Source organism: Patagioenas fasciata, chromosome 11, assembly GCF_037038585.1.
Source record: "Patagioenas fasciata isolate bPatFas1 chromosome 11, bPatFas1.hap1, whole genome shotgun sequence".
Lineage (NCBI taxonomy): Eukaryota > Metazoa > Chordata > Aves > Columbiformes > Columbidae > Patagioenas > Patagioenas fasciata.
Genome location: NC_092530.1, coordinates 23,215,564 through 23,237,172, shown reverse-complemented (window position 1 = coordinate 23,237,172; position 21,609 = coordinate 23,215,564). Strand labels below are relative to the sequence as shown.

The 21,609-nt window shown below is 40.6% G+C and overlaps 1 protein-coding gene across 1 annotated transcript; it reads left to right on the top strand.

Moving 5' to 3' along the window:
* Window positions 1–5,319: 5,319 nt before the first annotated feature.
* On the top strand, window positions 5,320–7,179 carry LOC136106110 (uncharacterized). Its single transcript, XM_065846192.2, has 2 exons — window positions 5,320–5,874; window positions 6,534–7,179. Exons 1-2 carry the CDS (start codon window positions 5,320–5,322, stop codon window positions 7,008–7,010), a joined length of 1,032 nt encoding a protein of 343 aa, XP_065702264.1. The 3' UTR covers window positions 7,011–7,179.
* The last annotated feature ends 14,430 nt before the right edge of the window (window positions 7,180–21,609 follow it).

The window sequence follows — 21,609 nt, the reverse complement described above, 5'->3', positions numbered from 1 at the left end:
GATCAAGTGAAGTGTCAACTGTTTATACCCACACCTGGATTTATTCTTTGGGATTCCTAGCAGTTCCACATTTACATTTGTTCAGCTGAGTTAATTTGATCTTAGTTTTTATTACAGTGGGTTATTAAGGAGGTATGATAGCATGGGATAGAAAAGCTCACGTCAGACAAGTACAGTTCGTCCAACATGCTGAAATTTGCTTTCCCTTTCCTGGTTTTGACAAATCTATGTCAAGTCAAGTCTCTGGATGGCATTTGGCTCTTGCTCAGAGGCTGCTATACTAATTACATACTAATACAGAACATGTAATACATGCAGTACTCTGTTTATGTTGCTATGAAATATCAAACAAAAATGTGTTACATGTAAAAGTAAAACTATTAGTCATAGGCAGGTCTCCTGTTCAATATTTACAGAGGTCAGTTTGGCTTTCTGAAGTTTTTCACACTAGTAATAACAAGGTCAATAACTTTCCTATGTATATTCAGTATAAGCAAAATGCTCTCCTAACTTGAGGACCAATAAAAACTTGTGTGGGCTGCTCAAATCCTGTGCAAAACCTAGTTTCAGGAATTAAGAGTTAGTTAGGAGGAGTGGGCGGTATATTGAGCCTCTGCAAAGGGTGAGTGTAGCTGTAGGGATGTCTGTGCAACACTGAGAGCATTTGTTGCAGCCTGCGGGCATCTCAGCTCCCTTGATGTGTACCTGTGAATATGAAGTCATGGAAACAGTGGCTTCACTGCCAGCTGGATGAGGCAGAATGGCACTGGCTACTTATTCTAGCAGTCATAACACGATGAAGGCTGTGCTGATGGTTGTCACCAGACTAGCCAAATTGACGCACACATGGGGGCTGCAATCATCTCTTTGGCTGTGGTATAACTTTTTGGTGATGCGCTATACCTTTGTCCCAGACGTGGGATATTCTCTGGCTCTACCCAGCCGCAGGTGTGGGAATCGGCTCATTTTCAGTCCATGACAAGAAACCAAGAACTGAGCCACTGGCCCGCATCCCCCTCATTCTTGAATCAGACCACCTATTAATGGATAGAGCTTCTGTCACATGGTCCAGTCTGTATAATATTAAATAACTTTTATAATCTGGATACCATCTTGCAGCTGTATTCTCAGAGAAGACAAAGAGTGTACAAATAATATACTCACTCTGAGCTCCCAATAGCTTTTATATTATAAAGGGCCAAGTGTTCTGCTTGTTCTGCTTGCTCAGCTTGGATGTAAGGAAAAATGCAGAATGCTGGCATTTCAGTCTTGTGGAAATGAAGAACCTCATGCAGCTCACAGACTGGTGGTTTAACTTTTGCTCCAGAAGAAATACCTCTTTTATTCTCCTACCCAGTATAGGAGAGAAATGGAGAACCAGGGTAAATAATACATTATTTCATAGTGAGCTATTATTATTCTTCAGGTTCCTACAGTGAGCAATAGCCTCCTTCTTCATGCAAGCCTGTTGTGGAGGAAGGAATAGTGGTGGTCATCATCCTTTCTTACTTCTTTCATGCCAAACCCTGAGGTCAAACAGAATATTAAAGTAGGTTAATTCTCCCTATCATCCTCTTTTTCACAATAAGATTGTTGTTGTGGATCATACATCAGTTTATTATGGGATGATTCATCAATTGATTTTAGGGTAGGATAGGATAGGACAGGACAGGACAGGACAGGACAGGACAGGATAGGATAGGATAGGATAGGATAGGATAGGATAGGATAGGATAGGATAGGATAGGATAGCCCACAATAACAAGGGACTGGATTTGCTAATCAAATAAGCCTTTTCCACTCTGCTTACTTTCTTGCTCAACAATTTAGCCCATGCACTGTCTGGTCTGAATTCCATGGGATTTCCCCACATACTCGGTTTATGTGAGAAGCTGTACACACTGAATGAAAGGTTCATTAAACATTGGAACTTCATGGCGTTTTCTTTGCCTTCACCCTCTCCCTTTGATAACTGAATGTGCTGCTTTACTTAAGAAAACCATAGTGCCCTGGCAGGAGGAAGGCATAACACACACACGTGCTTTGAATATGGAGAGTTGTGAGTTCAGCTCTGGCAGTGCATCTCATTCCTGACCCTCGGCACCTCTGCCAGCGACACGGCTGCAGGGCTCATCAGGACAGACTTAGCATGCACAGCCAACAACCTCCACAGTGCTGCCACTATACAAAAATTCACTACTGAGGCAAAAATCTTAGAGCAGCAAGCTTCTTCTCTGCTTAATTGGAATGTTCTTACAAAAGAAAATTGTTCTTACAAAAGAAAATGCTAATAGTCCATGTCACTCTGGTCTTTCCCCCCTCAGCCTCTTTTGCTGTCTCTTAAACCTGATGATACCTGTTTATACATGTTCAATGAACTCAGAAGTCTTGCACATTGTTTTAGATTCATTTCTTGGCTGAGGCGAGCAATGTCAATAAAGCTCTGTATGTAGATCTAGAGGAACCTGAAGGCTGATTTTAAACTTGAAGCTAGGTTACAAGAATAAAATGGCAATGTAAAATCTTGTGTTCTGTCTGATTTAGAATGGAGGTCTTGAATATCCACTGAAGCATTTTGCTTTATTGCTTTCAAATGAAGAAATTCTGCATCATACCCTGGGAGTTTATGACTATGCACACACATACACCCACACACAGTTATTTCAACTAATAATAAAAGCTTCTTATTACTAAAAGAGCTATCAAAAGTCAAAAAGCTAAATGAGATATTCAGACCAGCATCAACTAAAACTTTCTATTTCTCCACTTCCTCAGCAACTCTTTCACACTCTGCTTAACAATGTGATACTCTCATGCAAGTTTTACTGGAGATGAAACAGGGTCAAAAATATTAAAACATAACAAAAAACCCTTGGAACCTCATAATTTACTGTGATATCATAATAGTGATTTTTTTAAATGCAGTTCTTAATCTGTTGTATGTTAGGAATGGCTGCTTGATGCTGTTGAAGCATCTTTGTGAATTTAATGGATTCAGTGTGAATTATTAACCTTGAACATCATAAATGCTTTTTCTAACGATTGCTTCTCGTTGATGCTTTAATAATTTTAAAACACAGTGACAAATGTAAAGCTGAACTTAATATCTCATGTCATCTCATCATAAAATAGTGCTTTTGCCTAACAGCAATAACACTGTCTGAGATATGTCTGTTCTGCCAGCCCACCTGCAAGAGCTGAGCCACTCTAATTGTTCTGGCATGTCAGAACATTTTACATTAACTTTGAGAAGTTTTGCTGCCTCTGTTTTATGTTCTGTTGCAACTTTTTTGGCACATGCTCTGACTTTCAGTGGAGTAATAAGATTTTAAGACTATCACTGAAGGAATATACACTGTCTTTTTCAAAGCTTGTTTTCTGAGCCATATCTACAAGCTGGGGTGCAGCATGATACAATTTGCGTTTTTGTGCACATCAGGGCTTGCTGCACAGGAGAAAGGATTCAGAGATGCTGCTTGGATCCTGGAGGGATTGTCACCAGCAGAATCGGCACAACTCCCAGTTGGTTTCATCCTGCTGAGCCGTCTTGCATTGGCTGGTCCTGACACTTCCAACAGACAGGAGCTTGCCATCCTCTTCCTTCTCTGCCTGCACGAACCTACCACCACTAGGAATCCAGCTGCGCAAGACCTCCTGCACAAATTCAATAGTATTGCTGCTGGAACCACCACGAAGAGGGAATTAGTAAAACTTCCATTGCTGGTTTCCTTTAAAAGGCTCGTAAAATGTAGGCTTTTTAGCAAAATTACAGAGAGAAATATCGTGTCTTCTCACCCCTTCTCAATCACTGTCAAAATTACTAGAGTGCAGAGGATGCTTTCTGATTTTGCACGTGCGTGTTTGAACTCTGTAGGGTTACAGGTTATCATGTTAAGTAGTAACATGCCTTGTGTCACTTAGAGTGCTGTAATCACCACATCTGGTTAGAGAGCAGAAGCTTTATTTTTTTCTGCCTCCTTTTTTAAACCTCTGGCTCTGTTTTCTTTTATTATGAGTACTGAACATCAAAATTTTTTCATGTGAATAAAAAAAAATATTTGATTAGACAAAAGGAATAAGCTTCATTTGAGGTTAGTTCAATGTGCTGAAAATTACTCCTAATTTTTCAGTTAAGCTGCCAAACCAAAATGAGGTATTCACACAATTCTTGCAAGTACCTCACTGACACGCTAGAAGGCTCACTTCAATAGTATTTGTGAAGCAACTTGAGAAATACAGAAATGCTGACTAAAATGCATTTGTGGTCACTTCTTTTTCTACATCTCGCTTCACTGATATGGGTCTGTCTGCCTTGTCACTTCCCTGGCACTAAACTATGCACCAAAGAACACTAAGGCAACTGTCTCCTTGTATCCAGCTCTGGTTATTAAGGCCCATGTAATGCAAAGAAAAAAAAAGTGCAACACAAACTCAATAAAAATTCCTATTATAAACCAGCTTAAAGGTCACAAATTCAGCATTCATTTTTACCTCTGCCTGTTCATCTCAAAAGCCTGAGCCCCAGATATTTGGATATGAAAACTTCATCTACGTAGGTGCAGTTTTTAACCTGAACTAACAAATTTGCAAACCTTTCCACTCACAGTAAAGTTGAAGGTCCCTGGGCATTGGCCAATGTTTCAGCAAGGTTTCAATAAATGTTCACAGGTGGAAATAAACTTCCTACAAAAACACACCCATTAAAATCAATGATTTTAAAAATGGTAATCCAGAGGTGCAGACTGAATTTATACTAAACCAGGTGTTGAAGTCTTCTGTGTTTGTAACATGGTCTCCAGCAGAGGACACTGAGATGGTTCCTGGCTGAATTTTTGTCAGCATTGTGCCACCTTTCGTTCACAGAGATACGTAGTTGTCTAATATGTGAACCTTCCTAATGGTTTGGTTGCACAAGAGTCCATAGAGTATTTATATGAACATTTAATCATTTTAATATATTGTTTAAAAGTCTTGTCTTCTACAGTAAAAGTATGTTTTTTTAAGCCTGGATGAACCTCCCTGTCCCTCCCCATGGACCAGGTACGAGCTGCAACCCAACATGACACAGTCCTATCACTACATCTAAAATGTCATTGCAGTTTTATTTAGTTTTTGATTCTTGAGACGTAAGATCTGCAAACGAAAAACAACAACTTGCTGCTGCTCCTTCACGTTGCTGGGAAACGGAGGCTGCCCTGTGATGTCACGGCTGCGCAGCATGAGCGCCATGGTGACATCTGAGAATTCTACCTTGGGAGTCTCAGTTGGTCACTTCCTTCCAGCTGGGGGTCCAGCAGGACAGTCTAGCTGCTAAGGTAGATGGCTTCTACAGAAAAACTTACTGAAACTGAGGAAAGAGAAATTAAAATGGAGCTTTCCTCATCGGAAACTTCATGTGATTCGGCTCCGGCCAAGGGAGTTGATCTGTCAGGTTCAACTTCTTCTCTCCGTGCAGACTGTGAGAAAAGAGCAGCTGATGATGCTGCCTTTGGACCTCCAGTAGAAGAGAGGTCTTCACAAACTTCAACTAAGCAATCCTCGTCAAAAGGAGACTCTGTGAACAGCTCTGAGGAGACCTCTAGCAAAGGCAATGCCCCCACACGCCTTCAATTTCTGAAGAGGCTCTGGGCTGTTACTGAAAGCGATCGGTTTGAGTCCATTTGGTGGGGCGACAACGGAAAGTGTGTAGTGATTAATGAAGACCTGTTTGAAGAGGAGGTGCTCGCAAGGAGAGGACGCCTGAGGATTTTTGAAAGTGAGACCATGAGAAGCTTCACTCATCAACTCCATCAGCATGGATTCACCAGAAAGCTGGGGACTTTTCCAAAAACGGGCTCGCGCAGTGACTTGCTAGGAGAAGAAGCAGCTAGGGAGGTATGTTGGATCCTCCATATGGAAACTAACTCTAAGAATATTCTAGCGGGACAGATTTCTGTTCCAATGAAATCAGTCTTTACTACATAGGAGATGAGGATGGTGGTCAATGTTCTGATTGTCATTTGTTTCTTGCCTCATGTTCAGGAGGTTTGAGGTAGCATTTCTGAGTAGTAGAAATACCGTGAAAATATATTTTGTTTCCAGTTACTCTGAGCACATAAAATGAAAAGATACTCTCAACATACCAGGATTTTTTTTGGGGGGGGGTATTTCCTGTGTGTCTCGCTGTACCAGATGTGCACTTTTCTTGTGGCATTTGCTGAAGGCTGAAAAGGTATATGTCAGCATCATATCGTTAGTTACAGGTTCATTCCATGCTAAAGATGCTGAAAAATAATGGTATTTGGGTTTCTAAACCAGTTTGTATCTTTTGAAAATCCTATGCTTCTCTGCTACCAAGCGGCAAAAACACAAGGCCGGTTACTATTTACTTGGACACTGTTTTACTCAGCCTAAGCTTCAGAGTTAGAATGCCCCTTATAGTCCTTTTTAACATCCGCACTTCTCTTTTGCAATTAAAATTATTAGTTCTCATATCTTTGTGGTTGCCTGTCTCAAGGTGGTGGCAAGTAACTCTTTTCCTTTGCATTTTTCAGTTTCACTTCTACTACAACCCAAATTTTAGAAGGCACTTTCCACTTCAGCTAATGAAGTACAAGCGAAGATTTGGTCCAAAAAATCAAACGCCAGCAGGATTTTCACCGGACATGGATTTGCACGCGCGCCGCCAGAAAAGAAAGCGAGCTTTTGAGCTGACACTGGAAACCATTCCCGAGGACGAGTGCGCTGTGTTCACACCAAGTCCAAGGAAGCGCCTTGCCCAGGCAGCTGCCCAAGCCAGACGTGCCTCTCCATGGGTGTGTAACGCTCCCTGCAGCGCTCCCTGCACCGCTCCCTGCAGCACCAACGGCGGAGAAGCTCAGTCCTCCCAAGACATCCCTGTTCCTGCAGCCCAGCAGCCCCAGCGCAGCACCTCCCGCCTCTCCGGCTGTGGTGGCAGCAGCTGCTGCTCCCTCTGTGGCAAGGCCACCCCAGTTCCAGGGTCCTCTGCTGACAAGCAATCCTTGCAGTAAGATATTGAGCACTGAAGCCATTTCCTTTATTTTCCTAATGAATTCGAGTTAAACTATTGAGGTCAGTAGTGGCATTGGCTTCCAGATGATCTGAGAGAGGACTCAAAATACTCTGTTTTTTTTCTTTTGATGTATTGGGAAAATATACCCTTTTAGCTAGTAACAGAATTTACCTTAGAAATAAATAGCACTATAGTGCTATTCTTGTTTCATGAAGGAAACAGGTTCAAGATTGTTGTGTGAGTTGTATATGCTGCAATCGCCCATCAATTCTACTTCATAGTGGCGATCCGTAATGCCAAATCTGAAGACATCACTTCCCCAAAATATCTTTTCACATCTGTTGGCTTTAGAATGTCTTGGCTTCAGCCTTATATCTAGCTTTTTCCTAGAAACACCTGACTAATGTCAGTTGAGGACCAGAATTTATTCAATCTTCTCTCAGACAAAAATCTTACTGGCTTCCAGGAGACTGTCATTGGCATTGGCTGTGCAGTACTGTTTCCCTTTAGTATGATAAAGAGTCACGTTTTTCATTCACAACAAAATGTAACAAAATAAAATGTCTTAAACAAATCCAGAAGTGTTTTGAACATCGGAGGGGAGTGGGATTACACTTTGCGCCATGAACAGTACGTCGGTATCCAGCTGCACGCTTTGCGGGTTTAGGTACATGGGACACTACTACATACAACTTCAGCCTGAACCTTTGGTATGAAATAAAATGACAGGTTGACAAGTCGGGCTCAAAGAGTAAATGGGGTCACATAGGGTTGGTGGCCAGTCACCACTGGGGCTTCCCAGGGCTCAGTTTTAGGACCGGTGCTCTTCAATGTTTTTAGAAATTATCTGGGTGCAGGAATCAAATGTACGTGAAGTAAGTTTTCTGATGATACCAAACAAGAGGAGCTGTGGACGCCCTCAACAGTAGAGTTGCCTTACAGAGACATCTGGATAGACCAGAGAGCTGGGCAATCACCAACCGTAACAGGATTTAACAAGAGCAAGTGGTGGATTCTGCACCTCGGAAGGGGTAATCCTGGTTACACACACACAAACTGGTGGATGAGAGGCTGGTGAGAGATCTGAGGGTTTGGGATGATGGCAAGTTGAACATGAGTCAACAGCGTGCCCTGGCACCAAAAGGGCCAATCACATCCTGGGCTGCATCAAGTAGAGCATCGCCAGCCAGTGAAGGGAGATGACAGTCCCACTCGACACTGCACTGGTGCAGCTTCACCTGGAGTACTCAGTGCAGTTTTGGGCACCTCATTATAAGGACATCAGACTATTAAAGTGTATCCAGAGGAGGGTGACCAAGATGGTGAAAGGTCTCGAGGGCAAGATTTAGGCTGAGGTCATTTGTTCAGCTTGGAGAAGGATGAGGGGCGACCGCATCCTAGGCTACAAGGGGAGCAGCGAAGAGGGAGCTGCTCATCTCTCTTTGGTGACCAACGCGAGAACACAAGGAAATGGAATAAAGCTGTGTCAGGGTGAGTTCAGACTGGACATTAGGAAAAGGTTCTTCACTGAAGGGTCACTAGAACAGCCTCCCCAGGAAAGTGGTCATAGCACTGAACCTGTCAGAGTTCAAGGAGCATCGGGACAATGCTCTTGGTCATATGGTTTAGTTTTAGGTAGTCCTGTGAGGAGCAGGGAGTTGGACTGGATGATCCTTATGGGTGCCTTCCAACTCAAGATATTCTATGATTCTACAAGATGACCTTGAATCTATAAGATGTGTGAAATGTATCTCAATTTTACAGACAATTTAAAGACCAGAGGGTACGTGCAGAATTATTCATTAGGTCCGCAGTGGTGCAGACTCTACCCAGAGGGCTGCAGTGCCTGTGCCACACCCATGGAGCCACTAAAAGGCCTTAACGACCCTGCCCAGCTTCACCTTTGGCTTCCACCACACCCTGCCTGTGACCCAGGAGCCCTATTTAAGCTCAGCTCTGGGTCTGCAGTTCTAGCTGGAGCTCTGCTGGAAGAGGGCTGGTGTGCAGCTCAGCTGGGTCTCCATCCCTGCTTCAGACCCATTCCTGACCTGTGGGTTGACTTTGTAGTGTGATCTTAGAACTACTTCCCCACCAGGGAATTGTTTGAAGATCTGGACTCTGGGCTGACCCTGTTTGTCCCCTCTTCATCAGCCTTTCTCAGGTACTGTGGGGTGGGTGGTGGTGAGGCTCCTGCCAGCCCTGTTGTCCCCCAGTTCCCCAGCCGGCACGGAACAGCCAGCCCTTGCTTTGCCCTGACACCTTCTGAGAAGCTGTTGGTGCCCTTGCGTGGCTTGGTTTTGCCTTGTGTCTGCAAAGTACTGGTGTTTAGCCTTTTTCCCTATGTTAATTCAGGGATGGCCGAGTCTACCACCTCTACTTTGGAGGGATGGGAATTGTATCTTTTGTACCAGTTTTGGTACAAATCCCATCTTTTGTCAGTTCAAAGGGCAAGTTGCAGGTGCAGCACTAGTTTGGGTATTAAAAAGGACATCCAAACTCATCTGCTTCTTCCTCATTGTAAGAAAAGAAAATACATTAGTTTATCTGTGACTGGTAAAGCTGCCCTTTCCTGTCCTGCAGCGAGTTGGCTATTGCCATCCAGGCCTATGACAGCTCTTGCCTGGATTATTTTTCTTTATTTGTGCCAGAGTAAGAAGCTCAGTCATATCAGCTTTGATGGGGATGAGAGATGGCAGGCAGTTATGAGGTAGGACAGGCCAAGGGGAGCCTATTATGTCGGTACTCTGCAGTTGCCTCTGATTACTTACAGTCAGCTCTACAATGGGGTTTTGATGCTGTTTTTAACAGGGTAGATGTGTGGGGCATTTGAAATTTAGCTCCTTACAGAAAACCCCAGGAAAAGACGTTAGCATCCTGCATGCTGCAGCCCTGAGTGCTGTCCTGGGTCCGGCAAAAAATGCAGCAAGCTCTGAGACAGCTTCTCTGTTGAACAAGGAAAGCCTAATGTATAAGGTCGTATTGATTTAGGAAAGCCTGGTTGTTCTTTTTCCTTTGAAAACAAATTAGTTTTGCCTTTTTTTTTCCCAGTTATTTAAAACTCTTCCTTGTATTTTTTATCAAGTTACTAGGAAACAAATTTTTCCTGTGCCTTCAGCAGACAAAACACACAGACACACAAAAGTTTATTGCCAAAGACAAGGGAAAAACTGCTGTGTTTTGTTTGTCAGCCTCTCAGCCCAGATATCATTTGTTTAATGAAACTTTCCACCCTATTAAAAGCTATTTTTTTCTTCAAAGTTTTGATGATTAAATATTCATGCACTTGGTTCAATGGTAAATTTCACACTATCTCCTACCATCTGCTCCACTGCAAAAGATTTTCCCCTCTATGAAGAGTAAGTAACTAAACACAGAAATGCAGAGTTCATATCAGCAAGTTTGTCTCCAGAGATCAGGAACTCTTTGCATGAGCAGGGACTGTTAGCTTGATTGTATCTTAAGATTAAACAGTCCCTAAATTGCTGGTTAAATAAAGCCACACAAGATACAGATAGACAGATTTTTATTTATATAATGTATATAATTAAGATAATACAGAATCTGAAGGAGCTGTAAGAATACAAATCTATGTAAAGAAAGAAATCAGGTATGTGCAAATAACTGACTTGGGGCACGATGAAAGGAGTTTCTGGTTAAATTAAAGCAACTGTTTGACCTGACAGATCTTGTTTTGGAGGGTTTTAACACTTCCTTAAATGCTCATGTAGGACTCAACATTTTTAAGCAAAATGCAAAAAAAACCCCTTAATTAATCTGTCAATATTTTAATCCAAAACTCCTTTGAGTTGTCTGAATTTTAATGTTCTTTTTCTTCCTCCTTAAATACAATTTATTTGCCCTGGCATCTACCTTATTTACTAGAAAACAACTTGCCACAGGAATGAGAGGTGGAATATTGCGAGCTCAGTGCATCTCACTGGAACAAAAAGGCTGAAGCCTTGCACTACAATATGCATGTGAACCGGGAGTCAGTGCAGCAAGGGTAGGGGTGTGAAGATGTGATTTAGTCTCAAACAGAAGTCTAGCTGACATGGACACACAATATTTGGAAGAAGGCAAGTGTTGTCCTACCTGACCCTCAGTGACAGCTGCAGAACAGCCTTGTAGTATTTTCCAGTCTAAAACCTGAGTAAGTACAGCTGATGTGTGCTGAGCAACAGAGAATTATTTCAAAAGTGACCCATGGTGCTACACACCTCACCTGAGTCTCATGAGCCTTCTGTTTTCTCAGTGCCCAAGAGCAACTGAGACTTACTTAATTAGGTGAAAATTTGGACTTTAAGCCTCAGTCTAACAACACTTGTGCAATTGCTGAACTCTTTTCCTGTGGCCAATTGTCTTGCTTGTTTTGGGATTTCTCCAGGCTGTGAAGTCAAGGATGTGTTTGCAAAACTGAAGCTCAACAACGCAGAAGCTGCATTGGCAGGAGAGGAAGAAAGGAAGCCTGATCTTTTTACCTACGAAATTACTCAGAAATCATGTATGCTTGATGGAATATGTGGTACTTAGAACGCAAGTGCTGCATTGAAATCCGTTTCTCCAAAGGAAACTAACTTAGTCTGAGAGACTTGTCATACGAATAGCATCTCTCCTCCTTTTCTACTTTGTCCTATTACTGGAGTTGTGACTTACAACAGAGGTAGACAACTCAAATCTCCACCATGATAGCTAGATGACTAATGGACTAGAGGTCTGCATCTAACATTGCTGAAGGAATAGAAAGCGACTTACTGAATGCAGTATGTATCTTAGCATGATTAACGCTGTTCCTAACAAGTGTGTAGAAAAGAATTAAATATTGAACAGCTCATCTGATCTGCTACATGCCCCCCTGCCCCCCCAGCTTTTCCACAGGTGAAGGAGTTGCTTATGAGCAACCTGAAAGCAGTTGTGTGATTTCTATTAACAAAACCTGTCTCTGAAGAGAAGCAATGGTTGGAACTCTAAAAACTAAAGTGCAAAATATTTCTCATTCTAGGCAGGTAGTCCACAAAAGCATAATAGTATTTTTCAGTGAAAGAAGAGAGGGTGGATTAAGAAAAAGAAGAGAAGATAACAAAGCAGTAAAAACCAGAATTCCAGTGTTGACCTTTTGCAAAGACAAGCATCTAAGGGTTTTCAGTGATACGTATTTTCTATGGGCTCATTTAAAAACACCAAATGCAGAGTCTTTTGTGTTTATACCAATGTTTGAAGGAAGCACAAGGTATTGTTTTACGATGAATAATGATCAGAAAATAACAAAATCTGTGAGGCTTCTGAATGTTGCTGTTTGAGATATAAAGAAACATCGACACATTTTCCCCAGATCTTATCAGCTTTATTGCAGAAATTAAGAGCTTGCAATGGAACAAAGGGAGATTTTTCATTTCTAGGAAAATAAGCATCTTTAATTTATAGAAGTGTTTCTCAAAAAGGGGATTTTCTCCCAGAGTAAAATCCACATCCTTCCATGGCAATTCTTCAGTACTTCTGTGGTCTTGTGTGTGACTGTTTATGATCACTCTTTCCCTTTTTGAGAGACCAGTAATCGCTGATCTAGACTTCTAAATGCTCATTTGCATTAATCCTATTTTCAAGGTATCTTCTTCCAACTTCCACAACCACCCTATTTGAATTCTGCTATGCAACGTTTTTACTTTGGCAGAGGGATCACTGAGGTCCAAAATGAAAAATCACACCATGGGGTGGAACAGATTCCCTTATCTTTCATTTCTGTTCTAATAATCTTGTTTCCTGTGCTATTTAATTGCGTGTCTGTGGTGTTCTGCACCAATCAAGCTGCAGGCTGGGTCATGCTTTCTCTGACAGAAAGGTCTCTCCAAGCCCCAGCTGGGCTAATGAATGATTATTTTATTTCCACCCTGTGATCAGTGCTGTTTCTCATTGCACTCTTACTCGCTGGACACACATCCATTGTACCTGCTTCTGCTGAGAAAGATGACTCCTTATTTTCAGTCTGACTGTCTGTTTTCATTAAAAACTGATAGCTACACATCATTTGCTAGAAATGACAAAAGCACCGAGCTAACGCAGCCCAGGGAAGAGCCGGGTCTGAGTTTGCAAGGTTGGGCACTGGCCGCACAACATGGGCCAAATTCTGCTTGTTGCGGCGGAATTACTCTTTGACACAATTCCCCACCTACAGGTGCTCTTTCACTTGTCTGTGTTGAGAATTTGGGTTAAAATCTGAACAGTGTCAGGAAGATTCAGATTCGCTGAGGTTTTATTCTTGACAAAGAGTAAATCTGTTGAAATTGAGCAGTCTGATCTCAGGCTTACGTGGTTTCAGTTTGTCTTGAGCAGCATGGTCTGACCTTAGAATTGACCCTGTTTTCAGCAACAGGTTGGACTGGATGGGTTCCAGAGATTCCTTCCAACCCAAATTACCTTGCGATCCTATGATATTGGGTTTTGAGGGATCGGAATTATTTATGAATTCCAACTTGGTAAATAATTCTGTGTGGCAAACAGACAAAAGCATTTTCTAGTTTAATACCACATTTTCAAAATTATTTATTTGGAAAACTTAAATTGCTTTGCTCTTATATTTTCTAAATGAAAGTTTTCATTACAAAAACTTCTTTTTTTTTTTTTTTCATTTAAAACTGAGCCTAAATTAGGCAGAAATACTAGGGGAAGACTCTGGAAGAAGCCCTGAAGGACATTGGACAGAACCTTATATATAATGAATTCCCAAGAATCTTTGAAATTTCAGACTAATTTTGCCACATTTTTCCTTTTTCTCAGTCTGAATTCTGTAACTCCACATAATAAATTTGAACTGCCAGCAAGGCAGATTTATTATTGTGAGTCATAAACAGTGAACTCTAAACGAAGGGCTTTGCCACAACCACAGTTCTGTGACTAGGGGATTCAGGCCCCTGCAAGTTTAGGATCTCTGTCCCACTTTCAGCCATTCCCGGGTCCCACTGGTTTTCTTGGGAATCCAACTTCAATATGTCTAATGATTAGATCTGACTGTGGTTTTATTTTAACTTATTTGATTTAATGGTGTTTTTTTTTCTCTATTTGCATGTTTTTCTCAGTGAAGTTGAGGAATTTCTTCAGGATTTTGCTGTGTTGCTTTGAGTTACATATTTACTTGTCACAGTAGTAGCCTGAAACCAATAGCTTTTCTCTCTCAGGCTGCTGAGGGTGAATGGAAAGGAAGCCCTTGTGACATGAAAGAAGCAGCAAGATATTATTTTCTGTTTAAAATCTTAGGAAGTGTTACTGATCATGCTTTGAATGAAGCACAGATTTCCTAACTCTGTAAAGCAATTCTTACATACATGTCAACCCAGGAACTTTTCTTCCTTGGTCGGTTTGAGGTTAGCAGCAAACAAAATATATGTGACATTTGTATAAAGCCTTATACAACCTCATTTACCTCTAACTACGTAACTTGCTTTCTGTTTTGCTGTTCCAAAGCATTGAAATGACTTTTTTTAGACTTCTAATGAATTCACCCTGGACATTAAAAGTTTGGCCTCAAATGTTAAGGTTTGAAGAAAACTAAAAGAATTCAAGACAGAGAGAATAGACTGAGTTTTTACTGCAGATTTCTGCGAGCAAAAAGATTGTTCCCAATTCAATAGAGCTTTTCAGCTTTGAGTATGAGTACACCCATGACCGGCACATATATATAAAAGGATAAACAGTATCATTGATGCATCTGCTCATGGGTTTAAGGCCCATAGCACAGATGCATCTTTTCCTTAATAACAGGAGGAAAGGCTGCAAATTGTAGATATATTCTTAGATTCTTTTTGGTGCTTTGAAGATGTAAAGTGTCATAAGAATTGTTAACGTGTCTTACTGCTTGTGAATTACCACAAGACCAGAAGAAGATTGTAGATTACTTGGAAAAAGATGGGAAAATACTTCAAATAATGTCCTAAATAGGTACTATCAAAGTCAGCTTTTGGCTTTGTGTGTTGTGAAGCTGAAGAGAAATCACACAAGCAGGGGTAAATCTTTAGTAACTCCTCTGAAAGCTGCTAAAGCTATTTATCCTGGTATGATTTAGAAAAGACTGTTTCTAGAAGTATTCACTTGTCTTTCTTTCACCTGAGGAAGTTTTTCAGCTACGTGTGGAAAGGTGCTACTTTAGTCTTGAAAGAAAAATCCATTTTTTATTTCAAGATTTCTTTGGCAGAAGAGAAGCTCAGCTGTAGAGATGCTCTTAGGATCCTGTGGGAAATAAAGGAACAGAGTATGCTGAAAGCAGGGAGGGGGAAGGGAAGGAAATGTCTTCAGATTTGTGTCACTACATTATTCTGATCTACAGAGGCCTTTCCCAGTGGAATGCGATACAATTTATTTTAGGTGGATAGCACCCCCATGAGGCACAATTTTGAACTGATGGCTGTCAAAATTGGGGGAGGGAAGCAGAAAGAGCAGAGAAGGGAACTGATGCTTGTATCTGGCAGGTGTTTATATAAAAATCAATTTTCTCTGAATAACAGTGGCTTTGGAAGCAGACTAGAGAGAAGTGTGCAATAAAAGGCAAAACAGTGATTTTGGATGCTCTCTTCACACATCTATGTGTGTAGTCATGTTAGGAGATTATAAGTCATGTAAATAACTGTTGTAATGAATATAAGGATTAATGCTATTAAACTCTGAGTCTTTCTGAATTCTAGAGGTGTCTGAATAGCAAAGCCTTCTGGTATTAGGAAGGGAATTAGGAAGAAGTTCTTTTCGATGATCACCAGTGAATAATCAGGAAGGCACAATGCACAGTGTTCAAAATTAATAGCTTTAGCTGTCTTTCCTTGGAGAAAACTAAAACCCAGCAGGAAATTCAGGATGATATGCAATTTGCATGCAGAAAATCATGGACATAAAAGCTGGATAAATGTCCTTAGTGTGGATCACCCTGAAGTCCACAATGCTCCTACTACTTGGGAAAACAAAGCTGGGTATTTGTTCCACATGGTGTGGTAGTCAATCAGTACAATTTAACTTTATACTTCCAAACACATCGCTACTTTCTGTCTTCTAGGACATGCTCAGCATTTCATACAGTAGAAGATATTTTGGATTTGCAGATAAGAAAGCAGTCTAGTGCCTGAAACATCTTTGCATTACAGGTCAATAAGAACTCTTTAGTCAGCTTTTTCCCCTCTCTATGTACAGAGAAAATTTCAAAACATGTCACTCAGCCTATGAAACAAGCTGCTGCTCTGACTAGTTATTTTTAAACTTAGGTCTTCAAGAACAGAATATCTAACAGACTTCTTAATTTGTTATGCCACTCATTGGCTTCAAATCTATAGCAATATGTAGCAACAGACCAGTTTTGCTGTCACTCTCGCTACCTGCTGTGTTGTACCACTCTACTACCTGCAACTGCCATACTTGATGACTGTAAGTTTTGACTAGAAGCAGCTTCAATTATAGTTTAAGCAAGCTCAGTTTATTTTGGCATAGTGGATTATCACATTTACAGTGCTTGCATTTTGCTACCTGCCACGTACAAGCTGAGTCGTCCTACATCTCTAATACAGGGGGGGAAAGACCTTACAGCTACGTGGTGAATGGTAACAGTAGCTGAGTTCTAGCCCTCACTTTACAGTATATTTCTTGGGTTATCTGTAAGAAATTCTCTATTATACTCAAAAGGAGCTCCTTCAATCTTGGACTGCTCAGGTTAACATGCCTGTAGTGTAACCTTTCAGACACAGCCAATAATTATCTGAAGTTGGAGCTTGAGGCATTGAGAGCACCTTAAAACTTTGACTCCATGTGCCTCAAACAGTGCGGCCTCCAAACTTCGAGATGTAGACATTAGCCTAGTAATGTCTCTGTCTACCAATGTCTCTATCCACCAATGTCTCTATCCATGTCCTTCTGGTCAGAAAACACTGAATACTTAGTGAATGTTGACAATTATGTGAAAAGCATTAAAAGTGGTTCACAGATTTGTTGGGTTTTTATTTGTCTGTTCTGATGAAATATCCTGCTTCTACTCAATGATTTCCACAGTTACCATACTGAGCCTCAAGGTCTCTTCATGCGTGCCTTGTTCTGTGACAGACTTTATGTTCTACAACTGTGAAAAGTGATAAATGGGTATTTTATTATCTGTCTCCTCTAGCAGCTTTTTTCCCCCACACTTTACATTTAACTTGAGTCTTACTCTGGCTCACTTCTTTTTAAGTTATGGCATAAATTTGATAAATATCTCAATTGTATACCTTACATTGCTTATGTCTTATACCCTCTCTATAAAACCATTTTGCCTACTTATATTGTCAATGGTTTGGGGCAAGGACAAACCTACTGCTCTAACTGTACCATGCCAACCAAGTGAGCTCTCACTCCAGGCTCTGTCCAATGCAGAAATGCAGCAAATATAGTAGGAGGAAACTGCTGTGGAAGTCACTGAAAAGCTGGTTGCTAGACAACTGAAAGAATAAAAGAGAAAATAAAGGCAATACGTTTACAGGTAAAGTTCAAAGAAATCTGAAATAGATTTCTTTAATAGAAAGGTACAAGTGCAATGGTAGACCAAAGCAGCAGAAATCAAGAACCTGACAAAGAGAGCAAGGGAAATCAGTATTTTAAACTTGATGCATTTGTTGAAAACTTCATATTCTTGCAAGTATTCTAGATTCAGTCCAGTATGGGGGATTTCTATTTCTTTGATTCTTCTGATTATTTTATTTCTTTGGCTCTTACATTCTTCCCACCAAGCAGGGCTTGCTCGTTTGTCATAAGGTCATCGGTCTCTTTTCTAAACCGCTGCCTCAGCCATGCACTCAGGAAACCAAGTTGGTATCTAGTGCAATCAAACAGACTTTGGTGCTACTGGCATGGCAAAGGACCACCAGCCATACCATATAATTCTTTTCCAAGCTGGTCTCTTATGTCTTTCCCAGGCATGATAGCAGACACAGGCCTTCAGGTAGGATCAAACAGATCAACCAATACTGATCTTAAAACAAAACAATCTCAGATATGGATGTAGTCTGCAAACTGAAATATCAAACTTTGTGGCACTCAAAAACACCTGAAATGCAAAAATGCAAACTTAGAATAAAAAGGAAGGAATCTTTTTTTTGTTTTTTTAATGTAAACATGAGTAGTCTAAAAAAGCTGGGCTTTTTCAGTGTATGTTAAATCCCAACAATACAGGCTGACTGCAACAGTGCTATTAATATAACCATTCTTATTAGCACATCTTTACCACCGGGAGCCAGATGTTATTGTTTCTAATCTCTAACATATTGAATAATATTTTCAATAAGATAATTCCAAACACGTTTCCTCTTGTAGCTATTTTATTACATTTCCTACAGATAATGCTTATAAAATTATCTCACTTACTGTTATTACTATAGCCCCTGGTTCAGGAGCCAAACTCTAATAAAAACAAAACCTCTGTTTTACATTTCTTAGCACTAACAGGGATAAAACCATCCTGTGCTTAGCCTCTATATCAAAGCCTACAGCAGAAAGTGACCAAAAACCCATTAAATTAATCCAACTTCTAAAAAAGTCCCCAAACCTCCAAGTATCAATCACCCCTAGCCTATGAAAGAAGGCAAAATACCTTCAGCATTCCTTCTAAAGAAGTTATAATTATTTTGTTTCATGTGAGTAAAAGATTAGAAGGCTAACACCATAGTTTAGGGAAAAAAGGAAAAAGAAATTGAATAATCACTTGTTAATGACAAGCTTTCACACCAAGATAGGAAAAACAATGTCATTGCACTATGGTGCGTATGAAACCACAATGTGATAAGGAAACAGTGGAACTAATGTAAGCTGTGCCGTTTTATGGTTCTGATCAAAAGGAAATTTAATCCTGTTTTCTCGCTGACAAAGCTCTTGTTTTTAGCTTTGCACAAGAATAGCTGGTCAAACAAGCAGGTCCAAGAGACAGCATACAACTGTAAGAAAATACAAATTTCCCAGAAAACCATTTGAGAGTCTTCTGTAGAGTAACTGGAGAGTTAAAAATGAGTAGTTATTATTCTTCCATTAAGACTGTAATCTGATCAGCATTCATTTTTCAAGAGACCAAGAGCACTGGTTAGGAAACACACTGCTGTATTTACTCAGCTTGGATAAAATCTTACTGATGATTAATTTGACATAGATCAAGTCGACTAAAGTCTTCAGGGAGCTTAGATTTTTATTAACATATATCTCACTAACAATAGTAATTGATGAACACCACACTGATTTTCTTCTATCTGTATAGACTCAGATCACACCTCTCAAAAAAAGTTCTATAAAGCCCCTAACAGGCCAAGTTCTGTTCTTTTATGTGGTATTTTTCTACATGTTTTCTGAGAGTATTTCCAGTTTCCATTGAAATCATTGGGTAATTTGCCTTCATGTCTGTAGAAACCAAATAAGAACCTTAATTGTGGAGAGCCCTAAATGGCTTGGACATCATGTGCTTCAGGCTCTAAGAGCTGGGAAATGTCTCCTACTTGTGGACGGACCAAGAAGGATGCAGCTACTCTCATTGTTTATCTAATTTAGACTGAAAATAGACTTGAAAAGAGATACCTCATTTTTAGTTCCTTATTTGTCTTCCTAACGCTCTAAATAATTTTATGTGAACACAGATCCATGCTTCTCCCCTTGGAAAATGCTTGCTCTGTTCTGATGTACAATTTTGTTATCCACAGGGGCACACACAGCCTCTCAATCACTTTTCTCATTAAGTAGTATCTCTGAATGACTTACTTTAATTACTCTTTGTCATGTTGGGAAACTGTCAAAGCTAAAATCAAATCAAGTGAACACATCAGCAATAGCTAATTACTATATATCAAAGCATTGCTGAGATTTTATAGACCTGTTTCATACACAGAGCATTGTTGGGTCTACCCTGCTCCTATTCAGGTAACAAACAAAACTGTTCTTGACTTCAATTGGAATCACTCTTGATATTAGTCTTACTGGAGTGCTTAATTAAGATTGCTGGCCTATTATGACAGACTTCAGAGATAAAGGAGAAAGATGCTGTGCACTCAGCCCACCTACGTCCCTCCTGTCTCCATCAGCATCACACTGGGTGGCTTTTTGTCCTGTCCTCCCTGCTGCTCTTGCTGGGCAGAGGCTGGTGAAAGGGTGGAAAGAGCCTGCAGGTCACTGCTCTTTTCAGTGTGTAACTTGGCTTTTTCAGTTCATGCAGCTTCTGAGTCAACACAATGTTGGCTCATAAGGCCACCTGCTCACCAGTAACAATCCTCTTCATATCCAGGATCACATTTTCTTCTGCTTCAGTGACATCGCCTCCTTGGCCTTTCATCCTGCTCTCAACTGCACCATCCAGAGGAGGAGTTCTTACTTTTTCTTCCTGTCTTCTCTACAAAACTCTCATTTTGATAATAGAGCCATCTTCCCTAATACTTTAGCCCAGATGTTGAGATTTATTTATTCTTTGTCCAACCAATAACAAGTAGATGAGAAATTACCTAGTAAGTAATCTTGTTTCATATTCTCTGTTCAAGTAACCACAGTCCTGCTGTTCTTCCACGGAGTGCTGTAAAAAGCATAATGGGTTTCCACCAGGCCTAAAGACTTGACTAGCTTGTTTTTCTTCTCTTTCATGAAAGAGACAACTAAAGCCATTGACAGCCTTTACAGTATACTATTGAAACATTTCCACTCATATGAATCGGTACAACAATTTGTGTTTATGCCATTTGGAAGCTGCTTTCCATGAAACTACCACCCTACTTCATTAAGACAAATTCCTTCAGGGTTTAAGATGCCTATCATCACAATGTCACATAAGAACAATTGGTCTCTTGTGATTCTGACTGATAATGCTTGTCTCTTCCTGGGAAATGTTAGTTATTTCATTGTCCTTCTATGCAGAGATGCCTTTTCTCAGTTGTTGGTTAACTGCATCTTCTGTTATTTTCTCTCTTCATGTTCACCAGCTAGCTTTTGGCAGTACCTGACACCCTTATAAAGCCTGTGTGGTAGAACTTGTGTTGACATTACAACCTTTCCATGGTAGTTTTCAACTCGGACATCTGCTCTGATGCACTCCCCAGCAGGTAAGCTTTGACAAGGCACTGAGAGAGTCAATAAAGGACCAAAATATTGTCTCCTAAGCTTTATTTTTAACCACAGACGTGGTATTTTAATATTTAATGAAAACTGGCCACACGGACATCACTTCTTGTTCCATCAAATAGTATGAATACCTGAACATGCTTGAAATGCAGAATTACTGAACCGTTACAGAATCGCAGAATTTAGGTTGAAAGGCATGTCTGAAGGTCATGCAGTGCAACTCTGTTCATAGCTGGGCAACTTAGATCCTGAAGACTCAAGTGGTAGATGACAGGAGGAATCCTGACCTCACTGAAGCAAAGCTCCTGAGAACTTGTGTTCAGCAGAGCACTTTTATCAAAATGAATCTTCTCACAGGAGCCCAGTATTTGTGATGTGGTTTAGTTTGTGACACAGAGTGAGAAAATAACTTGTGATTCCTAGTGTTGACTTTTTGCAGGTCACCAACCCAGGCTGTCATTCTGCATGAAAACGGGGTGATGCCAAGTAGCCTGCACTCTCAGGTTAAACTGACAGTAAAA